This window comes from Lissotriton helveticus, chromosome 10 (genome assembly GCF_964261635.1).
Source record: "Lissotriton helveticus chromosome 10, aLisHel1.1, whole genome shotgun sequence".
Taxonomy (NCBI): Eukaryota; Metazoa; Chordata; class Amphibia; order Caudata; family Salamandridae; genus Lissotriton; species Lissotriton helveticus.
Window position 1 is genome coordinate 434,078,945 of NC_136071.1, and position 24,589 is coordinate 434,103,533.

At 45.0% G+C, this 24,589-nt stretch overlaps 1 protein-coding gene across 1 annotated transcript in view; it reads left to right on the forward strand.

Annotated features, from left to right (window-relative positions):
- The window catches only part of SEPTIN12 (septin 12), a 539,550-nt gene that overhangs the window by 154,476 nt on the left and 360,485 nt on the right, over positions 1-24,589 (forward strand). The window contains exon 3 of the mRNA XM_078662920.1: positions 4,348-4,464. Coding sequence (XP_078519046.1) covers positions 4,348-4,464 — 117 coding nt within the window. The remainder of the gene's footprint in view (positions 1-4,347; positions 4,465-24,589) is intronic.

The window sequence follows — 24,589 nt, forward strand, 5'->3', positions numbered from 1 at the left end:
AAGAAAGGGTGCGATAGAGGTGGTCCCAGAGCAGGAAAGGGGTCAGGGATGCTACTCCCGGTATTTCCTGATTCCGAAGAAGGATGGCAGGCTTCGTCCAATCCTGGATCTCAGGATCTTGAATCTCTATCTGAAACAGGAGAAATTCAAGATGCTCACCCTTGCTCAGGTTCTTCAAGCGCTGCAAGAAGAAGACTGGATGGTGTCACTCGACTTGCAGGATGCTTACTTTCACATCCCAATCCTGAAGTCGCACAGGAGGTATCTCCGTTTTACGGTGGGATCGCAGCACTACCAGTTTGCGGTCCTTCCGTTTGGACTTACTACTGCGCCTCGAGTCTTCACCAAGGTGATGGCAGTGGTGGCGGCACATCTCAGAAGGTCAGGGATTCCGGTATTCCCTTATTTAGACGACTGGCTGATCAAAGCGGAGTCGTCAGTGAGAGTGCTCCATCATTTGCGGGAGACAACCCAGTTGTTGTACAGGTTGGGTTTTTCAATAAATGTACCCAAGTCTCACCTGGTGCCCTCCCAGCGCAACCTGTTCATAGGTGCGGTACTGGACACAACCGTATGTCCTGCATTCCCTCCCCCTCAAAGGATTCGCGACATACGGGAGATGATTCCTTTGTTTTACAATGGAGCGGTCGTTCCAGTCCTGAAGGTCCTTCGCCTGCTCGGTCTGATGGCTTCATGCATTCTGTTGGTCAACCATGCACGCTGGCACATGAGGGCGCTCCAGTGGTGTCTCCGCAGGCAGTGGTATCAGCACAGCGGAGACCTCAGGGAGTCAGTGAGGATCTCCAGAGAAGCTGCAGCGGATCTGTCTTGGTGGGGCGTGGAAGGCAATCTGTCCCAAGGAAAGCCTTTTCAACTTCCCCCATCGGTGGCCACGGTGATAACGGATGCATCCACTCTCGGGTGGGGTGCTCATCTGGGGGATCTGGAGGTCAAAGGCCTTTGGTCTCCAGAGGAAAGGTTGCTTCACATCAACCTTCTAGAATTGCGGGCGATACGTTTGGCGCTCAAGGCCTTCCTCCCTTCCCTTCGCAGTCAGTCTGTTCAAGTCCTGACGGACAACACGACTGCGATGTGGTACATCAACAAGCAGGGAGGAGTAGGGTCGCAGTGTCTCTGCAGAGAGGCTCTGCGTCTCTGGTCCTGGGTTCAGGACCATCAGATTTGTCTGATGGCAAATCATCTGGCCGGTGTTCTGAACGTTCGTGCAGACAGTCTCAGTCGGCAGTTCTCTGCCGACCACGAGTGGAGGCTGCACCCGGAGGTGGTTCACGACATCTTTCAGATGTGGGGGACTCCTCGGGTGGACCTGTTTGCCACTCGCGAGAATGCGCACTGCCTGTCGTTCTGCAGTCTCCAGTATCCGATGCAAGGAGCCTTGGGGGACGCGTTTCAGTTGAGTTGGGAAGATCAACTCCTTTACGCGTTTCCCCCCATACCCTTGATTCCTCGGGTTCTGAGGAAGATTCGCCAAGACCGGGCCCAAGTCATATTGGTCGCTCCGGATTGGCCAAGAAGGGTGTGGTATACAGATCTACTCCACCTCTCCTCTCACCCGCCGCTCCGTCTCCCTCTCAGGGCAGACCTCCTCTCTCTGATGGAGGGGCAGGTTTTACACCCCCACCTCCAGACATTGCACCTTCATGCCTGGAGATTGAGCGGGGCAACCTGAATTCCTTTTCCCTCCCGCCTGACGTTGTGGATGTCATCTTGTCAGCCAGGCGTGACTCCACTAAGTCCATCTATTCTTATAGATGGGCGAAATTTGTCACGTGGTGTGGGGAAAGGTCTGTTGATCCTTTGAGGGCCCATTTGTCTAATGTTCTACAATTTGCTCTTTCTTTGGCGCGGCAGGGTCTGGCGGTTGCCACGGTAAAGGGTTACCTGTCGGCGCTGTCGGCTTTTCTCTGCTTGCCTGACCAGCCCTCTCTTTTTAAGTCTCCTGTGGTCTTAAGGTTTTTGAAGGGTCTTACTAATATGTTCCCTCCTTCACCTTTCATTGTGCCTCAGTGGGATTTAAATCTTGTATTGACCTTTTTGATGGGGGCTCCCTTTGAGCCTCTCCACAAATGTCCCATGAGGCTTCTTACCCTTAAGACAGTCTTCTTGGTTGCAATAACCTCGGCAAGGAGGGTTAGTGAGCTTCAAGCTCTTAGCTCCAAGCCCCCATTCCTGACCATTCATGTTGATAGAATGGTTCTTAGGACCAGGGCTGCTTTTCTGCCTAAGGTGGTAACTCCCTTCCATCTAGGACAGTCCATTACCCTACCTACCTTCTATCCTCCCCCTCACCCTTCCAAGGAGGAGGAGAGACTGCACCGTCTGGACCCTAAGAGGGCGGTGTCCTTTTACTTGGACAGATCCAAGGACTTTCGCTTGGAGGACCAGCTCTTCGTTGGATTTGCTGGCTGCAAGAAAGGAAGGGCGGTCCATAAAAGGACTTTATCGAGATGGATCGTCCTCTGCATAAAGATCTGCTACTCTTTGGCCGGTAAGGAACCACCAGAGGGTATAAGGGCTCATTCAACTAGAGCTAAGTCTTCAACCTCAGCATTGGCTAGAGGTGTGCCTGTGGAGGATATTTGTAGGGCGGCGACTTGGTCTTCCCTCCACACTTTCGCGAAGCATTACTGCTTGGATTCCGAAGTGAGGAGGGACGGCCATTTTGCGCGCTCTGTCCTTCAGGATTTCCTGGTTTAGAAGAGTGGACACCCTCCTCCGGGAGTGGGGACTGCTGTGGGACTCTATTCACAAGGTGAGGAATCCACACGGCAGATGTATCTATCAGAAGAACAAGTTACTTACCTTCGGTAACGCTTTTTCTGGTAGATACTATATCTGCCTGTGGATTCCTCACCGACCCACCCGCCTCCCCGTTGTCCACTCTTCTATGCCAGAGTTACTGTAGTGTAATATATATATATATTTTATTGTCAAGGAAATGTTTCAGTTGCTTTCCTGCTTTTGCTTAACACTGTGTGTTTTGCCTTGAGTACTGTGTACTGTGTATACTTGTATATTTCTACTGTCATTGGTCCGTCCGTGTGCCTCGATGGCACGGAAAAAAGGGCGGAACTGATGTCATCACGCCGGCGTGGGCCTATTATAGGCGTCGGTGACGTCAGCGGAGTCGCGAGCGAGGTCGTGTCTCTATGACGTCAGGAGTCCACGTCGGCGCGAGGCTACGAAAAAAGAATTTCCGAATGTTGCTGACGCAAGGGGGTATTCACAAGGTGAGGAATCCACAGGCAGATATAGTATCTACCAGAAAAAGCGTTACCGAAGGTAAGTAACTTGTTCATCAGGTGCCCACACGTCCCCCTATTGTGCATGCTGTCCTACTAGGATTGAGTCCATTACGCACATCCTATTTGAATGCCCGGATTATGCAAAGCCCAGGAGCTATTGGCTTAAACCCCTTTGTCGGAACATGGGCACTCGTAGTTATCTAGTAGCCCTGCGCATCTTAATGACGGATACCTCCCCCCCTATTGTATGTGGTATAGCTCAATTTTTAAAACAATTTTGGTTGATTCGTTGCAAGAGACTGTCAGTAGCGGTTTAATTCATTCTTAGCTAATTTATTTTTGGCATTTTATGTCTTTTACCTTTTTAATATGTGCATTTAATAGCGCTGTTTTTTTAAAAACGATGTTTTTTGTAGAACTGTAAATGGCTGTATTGTGTGTATGCTTACAGGATATCTTGCATATCGAATAAAAGCTATCAATCGGAAAGCCATTGAATAAGAAGCAACCAAACCAGTGACAATAAAGCTGACCAATGGTAAGCAGTGGATGGCCTTTAAGTCCACTGCAAGTATTTAGTAAGAGCATCAAAGGTCTTTCACAAACAGACAGCTTGTATTGTCTTGTAGGCGAGACCTAAAATTAAGCCCCATGGGGGAGAGCTCAGAAGGGACTGGCTGTGGAAAGGGAATGCACCGCTTCTCACACTGCCCAGTTTGTTTGTGTTGTGGTTAGAGGTCAATTACAGTTCCTTTGATGCACAATATTCTTAACATGTCAATTTGCATCTGCATTTATTTTTGGGAAAAAAGTTTGTCATAAATCTGCCAGTAGCTCCACCTACACCCTAATGAGAGATATTTGCTAGATGGCTCTATTTTCGCGGGAATTACTTGAGTTAAGAAACTCTGACCTTGTTTTCAGTTGTTGCGGCCCAGGCAGTGTGGACTGGGTATAAGAGGCAACCTCATGGCCCTTGCTTTCAGCCATGCTAGGAAGGGAACTAGAGCACAATAGTGTGAATATATTAAAGATCTTGCACCGTGATCCAGTTTCATCTTGCTTGGTTCTCTCTCCACAGAGTCACATCTCGTCTGTTACCTTCAACGTCAGGATGAGGAGTGGGATTCACAATCCTGCATGGAGGCCATGCCACAGCAGAGTACAAGATCAATGGTGACCTCTTCCAGCACTACAAGTGAGTAAAAAGTCATTGGATAACTGTTACCATTGAAGATGGTCATCATTAAATGCAGGTGTGATTTGTTGTTGGAGATCTTAATCATTTGTGTGCAGTCTATCATTTGGGGCGTTTGTTCTTAGCAATTAATTGGAACTTTTCCTTTACTGGGACATTTATTAACAGGACATCTATTATTGGGGCAGCCATTGGCAGTAGTCTAAATTTGGATTGTTTTTTATTATCATTGGTTATAGTCATCATTTAGAACAGTTGTCTCGGGTTCAGTCATTGATGGCAGTCGCTTTATGTGCAGTCATCATTCATTATAGCAGTCATTTGCAAAGGATGTAACTGAAGACTGTTATCATTTGGGGGCAGACACTATTGTGTAAAACTCTCAATGGGGTTATCATTTATGGCTGATAATCATTAGTGAGCAGCCTTCATTGGGAAGTGTTGTCACTGGGGACAATAATTACTTGGGACCATTATTGGGGAGAATTATTAACCTAAACCACAAACATTTGGAACAGATGGGAAACAGGGTACTGTATGTGATGGTGGCTTGAAGTGTAAGCGTTATTGACTTTTATATTTGAGAAGATTTCTCACTGTCCATGCTGCTTGTGAGGGTAGCTTGAAATGCCCAAACTGTATTAGAGAATCTTTTACTGACCTCATATTACCTGTACATTGTTAGGGAAGCTAATTATTAACTACTGGTGAGGTTGTTCTAGTTAGGACCTAGTTTCCTTATGAAAGATGTTTTCTGTTTTGCTAATCACTTGGTGCCATTTGACAATTCTTTCCAGAATTTTCAAAACTAGTTTACCTCTCACTTCAACTGCTGGTTGGAAAGTTTCAGGGTGATTCGTCAAGCTGGGTGGGGGTGGTGAGGGGGGGGGGGGGTGCAAGTAAAAGGTGGGGTCCCAAAACACACTTTCCCCATTCAATTTCCCATAGGGGTTTTGAGTACAGCCTGAACCGCTAAATGGAATTACACCAAATTTGGCAGAAAGCTAGATCTTGGTCCAGAAAGAGTGCTTTTTGTAATTTGCATACATCAGTAGTTGTGGAGTTATTAAAACAAGCATTGGAAATGCAATAGGTCTCGCATTAGAAAAGTTGGAGCTATTGGTCTTGTAAATGTAATAATTTTTTAAGTTATGTTTATGTTTTTATAATAGCAAATGTATTAATTTTGTTATTGTAAATGCCAATATTTATTGAATTTGCAAATGTGACACCTATAGCGTTATTTAACATCTTTTTGTGACATTTGTAATAAAGCTTGACTCAATCAACTGTACATTCCACGATGGCCATTTTGTGAAGGCTAGTCATTGTTGCAAGGTGTTTGGAAATTGCGTCGCAGTGTTGTGACCATCCGTTGCACTGTCAAATAGCCATATCAAGTGCAGTGCTAAAACTGTGATTGACAACCTAATAAAGGGCAACGTTGACATTTTAAGAATGCTCAAGGAATCGATATTTACAATCCGACATCTGCTGATGGTGGTGTCAATTGACTCAATGGCGGACTGAACAGTGAGGAACTAAGAAGAAGCAGAATTACTTTGTGCAGTCCTAATTCTCGTAGTGTCTCTGTTGCGGGAAGCGGCTTGGAATGATTGGCAGGGGAGTGAAGGTAATATTAGAAACGACGTGGCGGTGGTTTTAAAAAAAACGAAAAATGCATGAATTTGCGGGAAAAATCCCGAAGCCCGGTGATGGCTATAGAATGTAATGCGGCCATGCACAGTAAGTGTGATACAAACGAAGAGTTAAGTTATTACATTTACTGTGTAATCTCGGGGAAAACCAATTAAAACATTGGAGCTTCGCAAGCCTGATTCGGAAGCCTGCAATTACAAGGGGGCACGGTTAGGGTGGAGAGTAGGCGCATTCTGAATAAGGAACCCATGGGATTAGGAACTCTTACCGGGGTGCCGAAAAGGAATGAAAAAGCCGGGATTCTGCAAGGGTTTGTGATTAATCCCTTAACAAGGAAGGTTGGGCGTTTTGGGGTTAGTTGCCGCTTCCGTTATGCGGTGATGACGGCAAACCTAAGAATCAACAGTAAGGTCTAATTAATTAAGGGCTTAGACGCAATTACATGGCCAAGGAGCTGCCAAAACGGGTGTCAGTTTACTCACTGAGTCAATGCTCAAGCAACTTCCATTAGTGACTGCAACAGCTGAATGTGGGTCTGAGAGTGAGTCATAGACGGCAAACCGGATAATGAAGCCGCGGCACTCAGCACATGATGTGGTGAAAAGGGGAGGGGGGAAGAGGGACGACGGCGGGGGAAGGGGGAGGAGAAACGCGAGACACGGCCTGGCGGCCGTGAAAGTGAAAGTACGGCCGGCCGGCCGTGAATAATTAGGGGAGGAGAAATGCCTGAGGCAGAGCGCACAGCTTCAGATGCCTGTGGGAGGGAGGCTGGTGGCTTTGAAGTGCACGCGCTTTTTTCACGGGCACTGCATGCAATCGCCGATGGTTAAGCTCTGGTTAAGCCCCAATATCTCTCGCAAGCTCAATGCGCAAGCGCATTGACAGGCTCGACCTAAAAAAGTATGTATATTTAGGGTCGCAGAGCCTCTGTGGATCCAACAGATCTCATGACGAGATCTGATGAGCTGCCACCACTTCAACCAGGAAGTGGTGGCAGCCATCTTTGGACTCGAGACTCAGCCTGAGTCTCCCAAAAAAAACACAGAAAAAAAAGAAGGGGACAGGGTAGGAATACCCTGACCCCCTAAGCCTGGGGATGGGGTCCCCCAGGGATCCCACCTGGCCCCAAAAACATTTTTAAAAAATGCTACTGCAGATTCGCAGAGGATCTACGAATCTGCTGCAAAATAAAGAAAAAAAAGGGCTGGTCCTGTGCTTGTTTTCTTTCTTCTCCCTGGGTGGGCCATGTCTCGGTAGGAGGGTGGATTTGTAAATATAATTTGGGAGGGAGGGTGTGCACGGCCCCCCTCCCCATGCCAATTTCAGCCCTGAGTACTCCAGGGCCCAGCTTTGCAAATTAACTGGGAGAGGGGGCATGTGCCCCCAATCCTTGGCTGATTTTGGCCCTGGGGACCCCATCACTCGTGGCACGTCCTTAATATAAAGTAGGAGGGGAGTACACTGCCCCTCCTCACGGGCTGATTTCTACCCTGGGAACCACATGCCCCGGGGCCTTTAAAGATGCTCCCGCTAGCTAGTAGTGGACTTCAGATCTGTATCCCAGCTTGCAGTGATGAGGACAGAGAAACAGATCTGAATATTGTTCCCACCCACATGAAGCTGGCAGGAGCAATGGCGGCTCTCGCTGGGTGTGTCTGGGGCTGCAGGGGCCTTGAGGCTCCCCCTGCGCCTCCCCCCTCCGCCCTCCCCCCCAAGTAGATAGTGGGTGCCCTGAGTCCACACCAGAGCACCCACACTTTATTGACTTGGCCCCGGAACATAGGGTCTCTGGCGCTAAAATGTAAAAAAACTTAAAAATTCAAACAAAAAAGGCTACAGGGATGTTATAGTTACGTTCAGATTTTACACACACAAAACCATAAAAATTCAGCAGTTATAGTTAGTTATCTCAAGTAACTATAACTTGTGCCTTAAGGTAACTAGACTTCGTGTCCTTGCCATGCACTTCTTGTTACCCCACATATTACATCACTCATGACATCTTCTATGACATCATTGATAATATCTCTGCAACATTTGCTGTAAAATTATTGATGAGAAAGCTGTGCATGGCAGGGATGCGAATTATAATTACCTCAGGGCACGAGTTCTAGTTACTTGAGCTATCTCTAACTACTGCTGAGTTTCTATGGTTTTGTGTGTGTAAAATCTGAACCTAACTATAACATCCTGGTAATCTTTGTTTTTTTAGTGAATTCCTAAGGTTTTTAAAATTCTATTTCCTAGCTTAAACGTCTCTGTAACCTTTGTTTTTGTAGTGAATAATCTATATACATTAATCCTGTAATAATGGGAAGCAGTGGAAGTGCAAGATTAAGAAGTAAGGGGTTTCCCGTTGCTTAAATATTTTAAGAAACAAGGTTATCAAAATGAATGTCCCCCCAGATGCAGCTTGTTGTGCACACATTTAATTGTAGCATACAGAAAGAATTGAACATTACAGGATGATGAGACAAAGTAGTATAGAAATGAAAGCACAACCTTGAATATTATTAGCAAGATGTTTATTGATATCGGTACATAAAAAACGTATTCACAATTTGCATCAGTCATCCAGAGTAATAGAGTTTTAACAATTTCTGCCTGGTGTATTAATGAGAAACCAATAAGTCTTGCCATAATTCACATAGTTTTATTTATATTTTTGATATACACACATACATGCAGAGCTCTGATATATCTTGGGCGATTCAATACACACTTTGTTAAGAAACTTTTCATCCGTACCTTACCTACCGATTCTTGGGCGGTTCAATACAGACTTTAAGAAATTATTAATCCGTACCTTGGCTACACGTGACTTTCTCTCTTTTTAAAAATGTTTTAGTTACCCATCTGTGTTGCACGTCCACCGTCCCGTCAGCAAGAAAAATCTTGCCCCTACTCATTCACCTTCTCTCCTTCAATTGCTGGTTGACATCACCCCCCCCCCCCCCCCCCCAAACAAAAAAAGAGTGCTGGCTGCATCATAGCCCTTTTTTTACCCTCACCCTCCATGTTGCACCCCCTCCCTCTGTGGTGCCTCCCGCCCTGCCCTCACACCAGCAATGAAAAAAGCATTCTGATATGGCCAGTGCTGCCTGCATTATTGAAAAGTTTTAAAAAAAACTTGCAGCCATGCTGCACAGCAGCCATGGTGCTGTACAATATGGCTAAAAACATTGACAAAGCCAATACCCCTCATTGGATGAGTCTAAATAATCGACATAACTCTCTGGTCATGCAAAGATAAAGATGGGATGCAAAAAAGGATGTCCAGAATGTGACACTGTTTATGGTAGACCCGTTAACAATTTGTTCAAGGGTGTAAACCCAGCTTTCTTAACTCGGAGCAGGCTAGATGTCGAATGTTTGCTATTTCCCCATGATCAGTCAGTTCACCTAAAATAATCTAATTCTGAGGGGACACAGCCCACAGAGCTCTAGAAACCGTGGTAGTGAGGCACTGGGAACCCAACTACAATCCAGTGACAATTAAACATAACTTAAGGGCTTCCCAGAAAATCACTGCCAAACGTGCACTGCCCTACTAACCCCCACCTCCCCCACAGCTCAGTTGCCTACAGTCCTCTGTACTACTAGGGAGTATGTATTGTATTGTACTTGCATTTATATGACACTTCTTACCCCTACGAGGCATTGAAGTGCTTTACGCCATGTACCATACTGCTCTGGCACCTGAGGTTATTGGTTAATGCATTGTTTGTTCTTGGTTATTGAGATAAGTCTTGTGCTCTCACGGATACAGTTAGAAATCAGGCCTCTAGTTGCCAAAGGTATGCACCCTGTCCAAGTAGGAACTGCAATCCTTGTCAGCGTAAGTCACACACTAAAATCAGCCCGTGCTCACCCTCTGATAGCTTGGCACAGAGCAGTCAGGCTTAACATGAGCGGCAATGTGTAAAGCTGGTGTGCATACGTGGATACAATAGCACATTGAAAACGCCACAAAAAAGACCCCTCAATGAGATATGAAAATGGTATTTCTTTTACTCTTTGAAACAAGATAAACATGATAAGAATCCCATTAAAGCATTTTAAGTTACGAATACTTCAAGTATGTGCAATGCTGAAAGAGCCCTTGCACTTTCAGTAAGTTCTTTACAGTTACGAGTGCAATGCCTCCAAAGTTATTACAGTTAAAATGCAATGTCAAGTTTGCGGGAGACTGATCTGCTCCTTTCGGGGCTGCCAGTGAGAGCGCTGGGTGGAGCCAGAGACCTTGTAAGTCCCGGAGTGCACAGTACCTTTCTCAGGGGTTTGCAGCATTGGCTCTGGATCGGGGCCCACATTGCTGGAGTCTCCCCATGCTGGATACAATGCAGTCACTGGAGTCACAGAGGGCAGACACCCTTCTTTCCTTGATGTGTGCAAAGTGCACGGGTTGCGCTGAACTGCCTTTTGGGCTTTGGCGAAGTCGACTAACACGATGGTCTGCTCTCGAGAAGGCAGACATGACGGTTCTTGATCGGTGCACTGTGTTGACGAATGTGGATGCCCAAAAGCGGCTGCCGACACTCTGTGAAGGCCCAGGACTGGTTGAGGGTGTGTCAGGCCGAGTCAGGATTCAGAATAGCACAGCCTAGCAGCGGTCGTTTGTGCGAATGAAATCTTTGATGGCCCTGACATTTTCTGACCCGGCGGCATGCCAACAAAGCCCTTGGAGTTACTTAGGTTGCAAATGGTTGTAGAGAGCGGGTCAAGTCCTTCTCACCACTCAGGTCAGAGGCAGTAGGCAGCAGGCCAACACAGTAGAGCAGGTAGCAAAGTGGCAGTTCCTCCTGTAGTACAGCTCCTCTTGGCAGTCTCCTTAGGATCCCAAAGTGAACTAATGAGAGGGGGTCATAGACCCAATACCTATTGCCAAATGTGTCCTTGAAGTGGAGGTGACTACAAAGCAAAGCCTTTGTGGTTTACACGTCTCCTTTGAGCCCACCGCTGTCTACCAGCCTATGTGTGGGGGTAAATCTGTGTTTTGTGTGAGGCAAGGCCATTACCTATTGAGGTGCATGTGTCAGCTCCTCCCTTCCCTCTTGCTCAGGAAGACCCAACAGTATGCAGATGAATTCAGATTCAGCTAAGTGTCTTGTACTCATGGCTGTCTAGGGGGAATGCACAAAGTGTAGCTGTCACCATCCGCTGGATGTGTATTGGAGACACATCCAGGCACACAAGACAGCTAAGAGCGTAGAAATGTCCACTTGCAAAAAGTGGAGTTTCTAGATTAGTAATACCTGATCCAACTTTACCAGTTATATGAAACCTAAAGCAGCTACTCCTCTGCAATCAGGAATTACAGTTAAAAAGGGTATTTAAGGAATTCCCCAAGGTAACCGATGAGAGAAGCAGGCCTCGCAGCAGCGAAAACAAACTTGGATGGTTGTAAGTACCAGGGCATGTAAAAAAAAAGGTCATGTCCTACTTTTTACTTACACCGCATCCTGCCCTACGGGCTACTTAGGGTCTACCTTAGTGGCAACTGATATTTAATAAAAGGGGGGTTTAAAGCTTGGCAAGTTGTTGAAAATTACCAGTCAAGTTGGCAGTAAAGTGCACCCACAGGCCTGCAGTGGTAGGCTGGGGTTAGGTTTTAAAGGCTACTTCTGTGGGTAGCTCAATCGGTGCTGCAGGCCCACTAGTAGCATTTGATTTACATCCCCATGGCATATGGTATACCTCTTTACTAGGGACATATAAGTGAACCAAATCTACCAATCATGGATAAACCAATTGCCATCATATTTTAGATAAGAGTACATGCACTTTAAGCACTGGTCAGCAGCGGTAGAGTGATCAGAGTCCTAAAGGCAGAAAAACAAGGTCAAAAACAGAGGAGGAGGAAGGCAAAATAATTGGGTTCCCCCTGCAAAAAGGGCCATTTTCAACAGATACCATTCCATGCTTTTACTGCAAAGTCTTTGTGGTTGATTAAATTAAATAGGTATAGTCATTAGTGGTGGATATGTGAGTTCATGTAGATGGTAGTTTGGATTAGTAATAGAACCAGAAGAAAATTAGGTATTGCTAGGTTTTTGAGATGAAGTGTGGGCAAGTTTCAGAAATACAAACAAATATTGATTAAGGCAAACCTTCACATGACTTAGAATAGCCTGTACTCAGAATGTATGGAGAATGGTCAATCAAAGAAAACATGGAGAGCGACAATCAGAAGTTTTAAGTCAAGGAAATATGTTCATGCAGGATTTTAGGAACATAGTACATAGTGTAGATTTTTGAGATAGCACCCACTTTAAAGATACAAAACTGTAGAAAGAAGTATCATTTACAAGTGAGATTGTGCTATATTAGGTAATTTTGATGGGCACCAAAATCAGTCAAACAGTCTGTCTACTGCTAGGGTATTGAAAGACCACTGCTTCAGCATGGATAGCTGACCAGCTCAGGGCTTGAAGTTTAAAGTAATGGCTGGACTCGAGAGCTGTAGTCTGCACGTGACCGAAGCTGTGACCACCCGATAAAAGTAACATTGGAAAATATATCTTCTAAATAAAGCAAAAATCTAATGCAATCGAAAAGGAAATTCTGTAAATGCTAGAGCAAATGTCTTCTGAAGTGTACCCTTAAAGTTTTAATTTTCACAGCAAAGTGGGACCATTTGAATGTCTCGGATCTAGCATGGTAAAGAGCGGAGGTGACAATATCTTCACAGACAATGGAAGTGTATTGCCTGTAGTCTTGTAGGTGGATGGAGGAGACCCAGACACTGAAGTGAAGAGAGAAAGACTAGGTTAACTTAAGAAATTCCATTATGCCTTTTGTGTAAGAAGCAGATGCAGATGAGTCTTCCTGAGAACTGACCTTTAGTAGATCGCAGGAGTGAGGGGTGGGATTGAAGTTTTTGTTTTACAAGATGTGCATTGTGATTGCTGCGTCATGAAGGATGACATAGCCAGGTTCTGCTTTCATACTTTATTGTTCCAATGTTGTGCGTGCTCCAGCTTGAAGCCAGCCCCAGTACTTCCTGCCTGAGAAACATCACTTTACACAAAAGCTGTCTCGTCTCGTGGGCAGGACTGGAGAGTAAAACAGTTGAATTATGCAATTTAGGGGTTTATGATGTTCATTTTAATGTATTTATCTTTGTTGTATTGAGCTATGTTACATTTTTGTAAAGTATAACTGACACAACATGTCAGCCTTCTGCAACCTAGAAGACAAAAACTCAGGCAGAACATTGTGCCCTAAAATGCAGGTCACACTTCTGCACTACAATAACTGCGTCCCCAAATGGCAGTAATAAGGCTTAGAAGACCAAGCCAGTGCCTCATCAAAGGATGATGATGTGCACTCCACCTTCCTCTGCACAATGTTCTTCTCTTCAACTGTCCTCCACTTGCCTTGCGCACTGGCGGCATATTGTTTACAAATTTACAGCGTGGCCTTGTGCACAAAGGATGAATGAGCTTGGATTAAACACATTCAAAAGTATATTGGGGTGGAGTGGAGTGGAGTGATGCTAGTGAAGCTGCACATAGAGAACATATTTAGAGAGCCGGCAACATAGAATTTTGCATCCCCTGGGAGATCTATGCGAAACAGGAAGGTCGCAGGTACAAGCCCCAGTGCACCCACTCAGGTTTCATCCTTCTAAGGTAAATTAAATGAATAGCATTGAATAATAGCTGACACCTATTATCAGTAACTGGAAACCAAAGTATAGGTAGATTCAGCTATATATGTGTAGTAGTAATTTATCACCTGTAGTACCCAAGACTCCGCCAATGCAGTGGTTCCTGAAGCTGAACATGACTGCTCTCTGTAAAGAGGGGCGGTTCAAGGTCTTGACCCAGCATTTCTCTAAGTCCAACACTGGCAGAGTGAGTCCTGTGTGCAGGGTAGATATGGGATTTCTGGTTCTAAAGCTGCTGTTAGAGGAGGGATGCTCACCTTTGTCTATCACACATTTTTTAAAGCCTGCCTGCGGGGCAACATGTGCTGGTCTTCTTCATGCAAACAACGCATGCACTGACACTCTTTGGATAGAGGATGGCATAATGAAAAATAAAAACTGTCTTGAAAGTGTCGCAGATTGTATCAATATTGTAAGTGGCCCAGATAGCGTCTTTCAAATAGGAGATCTAATTTGATATTTAATTTGCCGCTTGCCCAAACAGTGCAAAAAGGACTGCTCAGTAAAAGGCTGAGATCTTAGGTCTCCATAACTTTTTTCCACATAAGGTATCCATGCCAAATATGCGTCCGTGTTTTTCCAACATTCTGTGGATCTCAAAGGTACTTAGGGTTTGATGATTGCCCTGGAAGGGACTACAAAAATGGCCAAAATATAGCAAATTGTTGGTTTATGGGGGAAATAAGAAAAAAGTGCTCTGCAAAAAAGTGTCTGTTTTTCCACCTAAAAATGGCATCAACAAAAGGTTTGTGTGCTCCAATCACCATTTTCCTGGCTTTCAGAAACATACAGACCTGAATCAAACATTTTTTTTTCTAACCTCCGTTTTGGAATTTTTCAAACAGTTAGACCATTTTTCCAAATTTTTATGCTTTCAACCACTTGCAGTTTGTGGTGGAAATTAGGGTGAAACCCACCGGTAGCTATTTATGTCTAAAAAGCAGACTGAATTCTGAGTTCACCTCAGTGTCATATGTATAGATCCCTCAAGGTTTTCCCGAAGAAAATGACTGTTGAAATAAAGAAATATTCAAAATGAGTAGGAAAAAAACATCCATTTGTGACAGTGTTTTCAATTGTAACTTATTATTATAATGGCTGATTTACAAAAGCAATATACCATTAGACCACAGTAGACCCTTGTGGTTTAGGGAATATATAGGGTTTGTAGGTTTTCAAGAGCTCGAGGTACCCAGTGTCAAAATCTGAACTGCATCTTACAATGGTTTTTCATTGTGAACTGTGTATAGAGCAATTCATATGGGAAAATATAAAGACTACAACATAGGCATCAAGAAAATCTATGTATTCTGAAGTAGACACTGGATGTGGAATTTAGGACCAGTAGTTATTTGTACCTCTCTGAATTTGTAGGCTCCCACACTAGCATGTGAGTCAGAGGGCATTTTTCAAAATGTCTTCTTTCTTACACACTGACTTACACTTGGATGCCACAAATGCAGAGAAATATAATTTGTAATAACAGATATTCTACTTTCTGTATCCCCATATGTCTCTCCATAAAAATGGTACCTCACTTGTGTGGGTAGAGCTACTGCCCATAACAGGAAAGGATCCAAAACGCAACATGGACACATCACATTTGTCCACTGAAAACTGACCCTTTTTTTTGCAATTTTCCTAACTGTGGATTTTGAGCCCTAGGTCAGCCGCCACCTAAGGAAACCTAGCAAACCTGTTTATTTTTTCAAACTAGACACCTAGAGGAATCCATGGTGGGGTGAATTGTGTGGCTCCCACCAGGTTTTCTTACTCAGTAGCCCTTGCACACCTCAAACTTTGACTAAACAAACACATTTTCCTCACATTTCTGTGATGAAAAGTTCTGGAATCTGCTGAGAGCAACTCATATCCTACCACATACCATTTCCCAAAGTCTCCCGATAAAAATTGTACCTCACTTGTGTGGGTAGGGCTAGTACCCATGTGAAAAAAGGCTCTAAAACACAACATGGATGCATCCCATTTTTCCGCTGAAAACTGACCCTTTTTTGCAATGTGCTTAGCTGTGGATTTTGGGCCATAGCTCAGCTAGTGCCTAGTGAAACCTAGAAAACCTTCATATTTTTTTTAACTAGACCCCTAGGGAATCCAGGGTGGGGTGACTTATGTGGCTCCCACCAGGTTTTTCTACTGGGCTCTTGCAATTCTCAAACTTTGACTAAAAACCACATTTTCCTCAAATTTCTGTGAATCTGCAGGGAGCACCTAATTTCTTGCCATCTACTGTCCCCCCCATGTAGGCCGATAAAAATGGTACCTCATTTGTGTGTGTAGACCTAGTACCCGCAATAGGGAAGGCCCCAAATATAACGTGGAGTCGTTAATCTTTCCTGTCACAAAAATAATCTGATTTGGCAATGGGGGTAGTATTTATTGGGGGGGGGGCTGGGGATCCACAGCCACCCAGGGGAAACTTTCAAACCCAGACATTTCCGAAAACAAGACACCCAGGGAAGTCCAAGGTGGAGTGGCTCGTGTGTGTCCCACAGTGTTTTTTACCCACAACGCCCTGCAAACCTCACTCTTTGCATAATATTGCACATTTTCCTTACATTTTTGTGACGTAAACTTCCGTAATCTGCAGGAATCCCCAAAGGTCCTACCATCCAACATTCTCCCACCTAACCCAATACAAATGCTGCCCCATTTGTGTGGCGGGCCTAGTGCCCACAGCAGGAACAGATTAAACCAAAAGGTCAATGAGTGCCCCTTTACAACCATCCATCTTGGTCACAAACTAGACACCCCCTCACGGAGATGTCAGACCGCGCTGAGTGGTGAAGTCTCAGCATGCAGGGACCCTTGTTGTCAGCTAAAGTGCCTCTTTTAATCTTATGAGATGCTCTTTATTTATAATAGAAAGCAGCCTTGCGCTGTGTATATAGATTAGTGATGTTATGGATATGTAGATAGCCCTATTGCCCCATGGATGAAGATAGAACAGCATTCGTACATAGTGCGTAGAATAGCCTTGTGCATGATGTTCGAGGCATCGTGATAATGTTGTGTGAAGTTAAGTGTGTAAACAAAGTAGTTTCGGAGAAACTAATCCAACATTGTTGTGCACGCAAATATATGCAAAAGGTCACAGAAGAAATGTTATTGCGAAAAATAGGGCAAAGTAAGAAATTAGCCACTTCTCTACATGGGCCCAACTCTGGCATAACACTGCAATTGTGCCAACGATTTCCTCATTTGTCCTTGCAGGCACTAGGGTCATGATTTGAAAGGTGCAGCAGGTGCAGTGGCACAGGGGCCAAAAGGTCTAGGAAAACAACTGAGCACCAATAATTGATATATTTTACTACTAAACAAGAAGTCAACTGTAGTTACCTTGCAGGGACTTGGGTCATGATTTGGATGGTGCAGCAGGTCTAGTGGCACAGGGGCCAAAATGCCTAGGAAACCCACTGAATACCGATTACTGCTGTATTTTACTATGAAACAAGCAGTCACAAGTGCAGTTACCTTGCAGGCACTGGGGCCATGATTTGAATGGTGCATTGGCACAAAGACCGAAAGGTCTAGGGAACCCACTGAATATCGCTTATTGCTATATTTTACTACGAAACAAGCAGTCACAAGTGCAGTTAACTTGCAGGGACTAGGGCCATGATTTCAATCGTCAGCAGGTGCACTGACACAGAGACCAAAAGGTAGAGGAAACCCACTGAACACCAATTATTGCTATATTTTAGTTCTAAACAAGCAGTCATCAGTGCAATTACCTTGCAGGCACTAGGGCCATGAATTGAATGGTGCAGTAGGTGCAGTGGCACAGGGGCCAAAAGGTCTAGGAAACCAATTGAACACCAATAATTTCTATATTTTAATACTTAACAACAATTAAATTGCAGTTACCTTGCAGGGACTAGGGTCATGAATTGAATGGTGCAGCAGGTGTAGTGGCACGGGGGTCCAAACGTCTAGAAAACCCACAGAACACCGAATATTGCTGTATTTTACTATGACACTAGCAATAAAAAGTGCAGTTACCTTGCAGGTAATAAAGCCATGATTTGAATGTTGCAGAAGGTGCAGTGGCACAGGGGCCAAAAGGTCTAGGAAACCCACTGAATAACGATTATTGTTATATTTTAGTTCTAAGCAAGCAATCACAAGTGCAGTTAACTTGCAGGCACTAGGGCCATGATTTGAATGGTGCAGCAGGTACAGTGGCACAGAGGACAAGAGGTTTAGTAAACCAACTGATACCGATTATTGTTATATGATAGAAATTGGGTCTCTAGTTGTCAGTCGGCATGCTCCCTATCCAAGTAGGTACCCTTACTTTAGTTAGTGTAAGGGAGTCACACAGGTAAGTTAAAGCCTGCTCACCCCCTTGGGACCTTGGCACAGGCAGTCAGGCTTATCTCAGAGGCAATGTGTAAAAGCATTTGTACATACACATGCAGTAACATAGTGAAAACATTACAAAACGAGTCCACACCTGTTTAGAAAAATAACCAATATTTATCTGAATAAAACAAGACCAAAACGACAAAAATCCAACATACACAAGTAAAGATCACTTTCCAAAGTTTAAGCAAATGTTTTCCATAGAAATCTATGGATGCTTCCCTTTTTAGCACAAAGTACCTGGGATGCATCTAAATTCAAAGATGATAACAGGTGCAGAGGAGGTAAGGCGGCGTAAAAACAATGTCTGTACTACCAGGGAAGGTAATGCGTCTGTTCCTTACTGCCATGCAGGTGATGCGTTGGTTACTTACTGCAACGCAGGGGAGGTGATGCGTTGGTTCCTTACTGTCAGGGGAGGTGATGAGTGTGTTTCTTACTGGAAGGGGAGGTGATGCGTCGATCTCCCGACATGCGGCTATGGTTCCTTACTGCTTGGCAACCTGGATTAGGAGGCAGTGTCAAAGCGCATCTTAATTTTTGACACATCATACTGTGTCGAGGCAGCAAAGCAGGTGATGCAGCGATTCTTCAGCCGCAAAGCAGGGATTGAGTCAGAGCGGATGCCATGGACATTGGTGACATGGTGCTTGGGACTTGGGCTGTGGTCATTTTTCAGCCTTACTGCAGGTGCTGAGTAGATTTTTGACTGTACCGTGGCGATGCGGCAAAAAAATGGGTGCTGAAAGTCGATGTGTGGACTTTCTCACCAGCTTGCTTTTCCAAGGGCCCAGTAACTTGATTTGACACCACTTGGCAAGTCAGGGCTTTCAGCAGAAGAGCCCAGGCACTGGTAGGTGAAGTCCTTCATGGCCCTAAGTCTTCTAAACAGGAGGAAAGCATGCACAAGCCCTTGGAAAACCTTGTAAGCAGGATGTAGCAAGCAAAGTCCAGTCCTTTCATTACCAGGACAGAAGCAGCAAGCAGCAGGCCAGCACAGCAAAGCAACAGGCAGATAGACAGTCCCTCCTATAGCATCCAGCTCGTCTTTCTGGCAGAATGTCCTCAGTCCAGAAATGTTTTCCGATTTTGGAGTGTCAGAGGTCCATTACTTATACCGCTTTCTGCCTTTGAAGTAGGCAAACTTCAAAGGAAAGTCTTTGTAGTGCACCAGACCCTGCCTTTCCCTGACCTGGCTCCAGACACTCTACAAGGAAGTGGAGACAGCTTTGTGCGAGGACAGGCACATCCCTATTCAGGTGTTGGTGACCATTCCTCCCACCTCTCTAGCTCAGGAAGGTCCATCAGCCTGGTGACGGCCCATCAAGATATGCAATTCACACCTCAGCTCCCTTTGTGTGACTGTCTAGAGTGAATGCACAGGAGCCAAACTGTCATCCTAAACCAGACGTGGATTCTACAGACAAGCAGAAGCACAGAATGGTTAAGCAAGGAAATGCCCACTTTCTAAAAGTACTACATTTTACAAGGTGAGGAATGCACACCCTCTTTAATAATGTTCATCCTTGACTTCAGTTCACAACTTATTTTTGTAGTCGCGTGCTCGTCGGAGTGGTGCTCTGCCCTGTCGGCACCATGGGTACTACATTACTGCATTTTGGGACGACATTCTGCCCCAAATTCCGAGGCACAGCGTAATGCTGACTTGCATGATATGTTCCATTTTTCTTTTTCAATTTTTACACGTAACTTTCCTTCGCTTTTGCTATGTTGTTCCACTTTTTCTCTTCTCATCACTTCCACACGCAAGTAAATATGCAAATTTTCAATTTTTCATATGTTCAAGTTTGTCCATCCGGACCTTACTCCAAGAACAAGTACAAGAGCACGGAGTTCATCAATAAAGCAGTATTTTATTGACCCCAATGCATTTTGGGCGTGTCCCGCCCTTCTTCGGGGGTAACTGCAAACAACAATAAAATAGGCATCATTATTCTGTCAAACACAGTTTGAACTTCAACATTAGTGCAACTTCCTGCTCAAAATTAACACCGAGTTGTTTTTACAAAACAAATGTCACCTTCTTATTAAACACCCCATTTGCTAAGTGGTTTCCCAGTGCCATCCCACGTGTGCTTACTAAACCCTGTACTCTGCCTGGTTGCAATGCGCCTCCATCTCTGCTATCCCGCTATTTTATCAGCCGTCCTCATCCCAAACATGCACAAACTCAAACGTAAATTGGCAGCCTCGACGCCGTGACTTTGCACAACTTAAACTGGATTCCAAATTCTCTTCACTTACACACACACATTCCACGTTCAAAAACGAAATCTTAACCCATGGTATTCTCCCTTTCCTCCCTGTTCTACACTTCCCGTCGTCCTACCTCTCTCCTATACTTTCTAAAAGTGGCATTTTCAAACACAGTTTAAAAACCAACTTCACCAAATATGTATTTTGAAATGGTGAGTTCAGAGAACCCAAATTCCGATCTCGATCAGCTCCCAATGAGAAATTACACTTAAAAGATGTTTCAAGGCAATCCCCATGTTACCCTATGGGAGAGATATTTCTTGCAAGAGTGAAAATGAAATTAGCAGTATTTCATTATTGGGACATGTAAAACACTCCAGTATATGTCCTATCATTTAAATACACTACACCTTGCCCACGGGGCTGCATTGGGTCTACCTTATGGGTGACTTGTTTGTGGTAAAAGGTAAGGTTTTGGCCTGGTAGGTGGGTGCACTTGTCAGGTCGAAATGGCATGTTAAAAACTGCTTACACAGACACTGCTGTGGCAGGTCTGAGACATGTTTTCAGGGCTACTCATGTGGGTGGTGCAATCTGTGCTGCAGGCCCACTAGTAGCATTTGATTTACAGACCTGGGCACACCTGGTGCAGTTTACTAGGGACTTAGTAGTAAATCAGATATGTAAATCATGAACAAACTAATCACCAGTACAGTGTACACAGAGAGCATAGCCACTTTAGTGCTGGTTAGCTGTGGTAAAGTGCCCAGAGTCCTAAAACCAACAAAATCAGATCTGAAAACATACGTGGAAGAAGGCAAAACGTTTGAAGATAACCCTGCCAAAAGGGCCAGGCCTTACACTATATTTTACTACTGACCAAGCTGTCACCAGTGGAGTTACCTTGCAGGCACTAAGGTCAAGATTTGAATGGTGCAGCAGGTGCAGTGGCACAGCGGCCAAAAGGTCTAGGAAACCCACCAAACCCACCAAACGCCGATTATTGCTATATTTTACTACTACCAACTCTGGCCGCTGTCTCTCCGCTCCCTAGCATCCATCTGCCATCCCAGTGTTCCTTGTGGTGCAGTGTGAATGCCGCTTCTTCCACCGCACTTCCGGACCCTTCTCCCCTCATGGGCTTTCTCCCTCACAGGCTTCCCCTTCTCCTCACTTAGGACACTGGCACATCTTAAAAGTGTACAGATCACTTTTTATCACAACAAGAGGAGCTTTTATAAAATACACTTAAAAGTTCTATGAAGTACAATATATTGCATAAAGACAAGTTTTTATGGCACTGGGGAGATTACATGATTTGGCTAGGATCACATGATGTTGAGCCGGCGCAGAGACTCGAACCCAGTTCCGCAAGTGAACACCTCTTTCCATCCCATCCCATCCAGCGGTGGCTTCTCCGCAATGGCGGAGGAGCTTAGCTCCATTGCCTGGCTCAGAGCTAGCAAATATAAAATAAAATGATGTTCTTGTTTCGTTTTATTTTGCATTTGCCAGCTCTTAGCCGGCGCTGTAGGGAGGGGTGGGGCCTAGGCATGGGAGGAGGGAGAAGGAGTGCTACTGCACTCCACTCCCTAAGTGCTCATGTGTGTTTGGCCAGCCATCGCAGGCCTATCAAAATACACATGCTCACTTAGGTTTTCTCCAGCCCAGCTACATTGAGCAGCAGGGCTGGAGAAACCCCCACAGACTCTCTGATCTGAGTAGGGCAACTTTTCAGCCCAACCAGGCCAATGGGAGTCTGTCCCAGGGGCTGCTGGGACCTAAGAAGTGGAGAGGCCGTGAACAAGGAACAACACTGGAGGCTGCCAACGGCTAAAGATAGTTTTTTTTGTTATCTATTATTCCTACCCCCCCCCCTGCAAGCCCCCTCCCGCGCCCCCCTCCCACCCCCTTACCCTTTATTTGTGACTCCTGCCACTGGTCCCATCTTTATTATAGTCCTCTGCAACATGTACAAAAAACCTTGACAAAGACAATAGATTTAAGATAGGCAAAACCTATTGGCTGTGCCAGTGCTTGTTCTTTATTATAACATGTAATGCGATCTTGAAATACTTACCTTCAGGATGTGCGCTGTATGAAAACGTCTCCAACATTTGAATTTACTCAAATGTTGTCCATGTAGCTTAGCAACCCAGGCCATCCAAAGGGTGCACATAACTAACTTGCCTCTCAGGGTGAGTTAAAGCATGAATGTTTCATAATTAATGTTTGAAAACTATTCCTAAAAAAAAATACTGATTTAGTTTGCTGTTCTACTACTACTACTAGCATGTAAATAAAATGCATTTTCGGAAGTTTTGAAGAGACGTTTTCATATTTTACACATTTGTTGCAGAATGAAGGTGGCCCAAACGTTAACTGTGCAGGACACCCTAGTTACTTGCTGTCTTTCATGTTTATTAACTTGTAAATAAATGCTTGCGCATTTTGAATAGGGTGTCGCATACACAGGTCAGGATTTCGCTTGCAGCACCCAGACTAGATCTACAGGGACGTTCTAGTGTAGACTACACAGCAGCGCTGGCTTCAGTGAGGCATGGCTGCAAGTAAAAAAACAACACAGTCAACGGTGGCTGTGTCATAAAACTTTTTTTCTTTACCTTCAGCCATTTGCAACATGGCTTAAAAAACGAAGCCTAAGTATATGCAAGACCTTAGTGTTTTGCCAGTGCTTGTTATCAGGAGCCATGTGGGAACTCTGGGTGGCAGGAAAAGTGCAGCTGCCTGCAAATTCCATTACTTTGAGCCATAGAAGTATGGAGAAAAGAAGTGTTTTAGCCTATGTTTGAGGATTGCAAAGGCTTTTGGGTATGAAAATCTTATGCGATCCACACCAACCACCTAAAGTCCCTCTGGTTTCTAGTTTACAAAAATATCTGGAGTTGGTAGATTTTTCCATAGAGACGGTGTACAATCTGGCAGAGAAAGACAGAATACACAAATATTACTGCACAACCTTCTCAAGTACACACACATACATACTCACTAGGGTGAGTGAAAAGATCAAAATGTAAATTATATTAACAAAATATTTCATGAAAATAAAAATGTAGACATCACTGTTATTGAGATAATTATGTAATACTGAACCAGTGAGACGCAGTTTGTGAGCTGTAAAGAACAACAAAAACAACAAGTGATGGACTGAATGTGGATCAATGTCACACACTCCCCCAGTCAAAAGATCTGGGCCCAAATCCATCGTTTTTTTGCACTCCACACCACCCTGGGTTAGACAATGGCGATATGCAAATCAGCTCTGACCCTGTTGCCCCATGGGAACAGTCCAGTCCGAACTACAAAAGCCATGTCCTTCCCAGAACGGAATCAAGCATCCGAGGACCGGACCGGTTTCGAGGTAACACCTCTCTTCAGCCCGGCTAGCTTGACTCCAAGTGGTGTGGAGTGCCTGGGACCCACGTCTGGGCATCCCCAGCGCACTTAGGGCGGCAATTGCAAAAACAACAAGTGATGGACTGAATGTGGATCAATGTCACACACTCCCCCAGTCAAAAGATCTGGGCCCAAATCCATCGTTTTTTTGCACTCCACACCACCCTGGGTTAGACAATGGCGATATGCAAATCAGCTCTGACCCTGTTGCCCCATGGGAACAGTCCAGTCCGAACTACAAAAGCCATGTCCTTCCCAGAACGGAATCAAGCATCCGAGGACCGGACCGGTTTCGAGGTAACACCTCTCTTCAGCCCGGCTAGCTTGACTCCAAGTGGTGTGGAGTGCCTGGGACCCACGTCTGGGTATCCCCAGCGCACTTAGGGCGGCAATTGCAAAAACAACAAGTGATGGACTGAATGTGGATCAATGTCACACACTCCCCCAGTCAAAAGATCTGGGCCCAAATCCATCGTTTTTTTGCACTCCACACCACCCTGGGTTAGACAATGGCAATATGCAAATCAGCTCTGACCCTGTTGCCCCATGGGAACAGTCCAGTCCGAACTACAAAAGCCATGTCCTTCCCAGAACGGAATCAAGCATCCGAGGACCGGACCGGTTTCGAGGTAACACCTCTCTTCAGCCCGGCTAGCTTGACTCCAAGTGGTGTGGAGTGCCTGGGACCCACGTCTGGGCATCCCCAGCGCACTTAGGGCGGCAATTGCAAAAACAACAAGTGATGGACTGAATGTGGATCAATGTCACACACTCCCC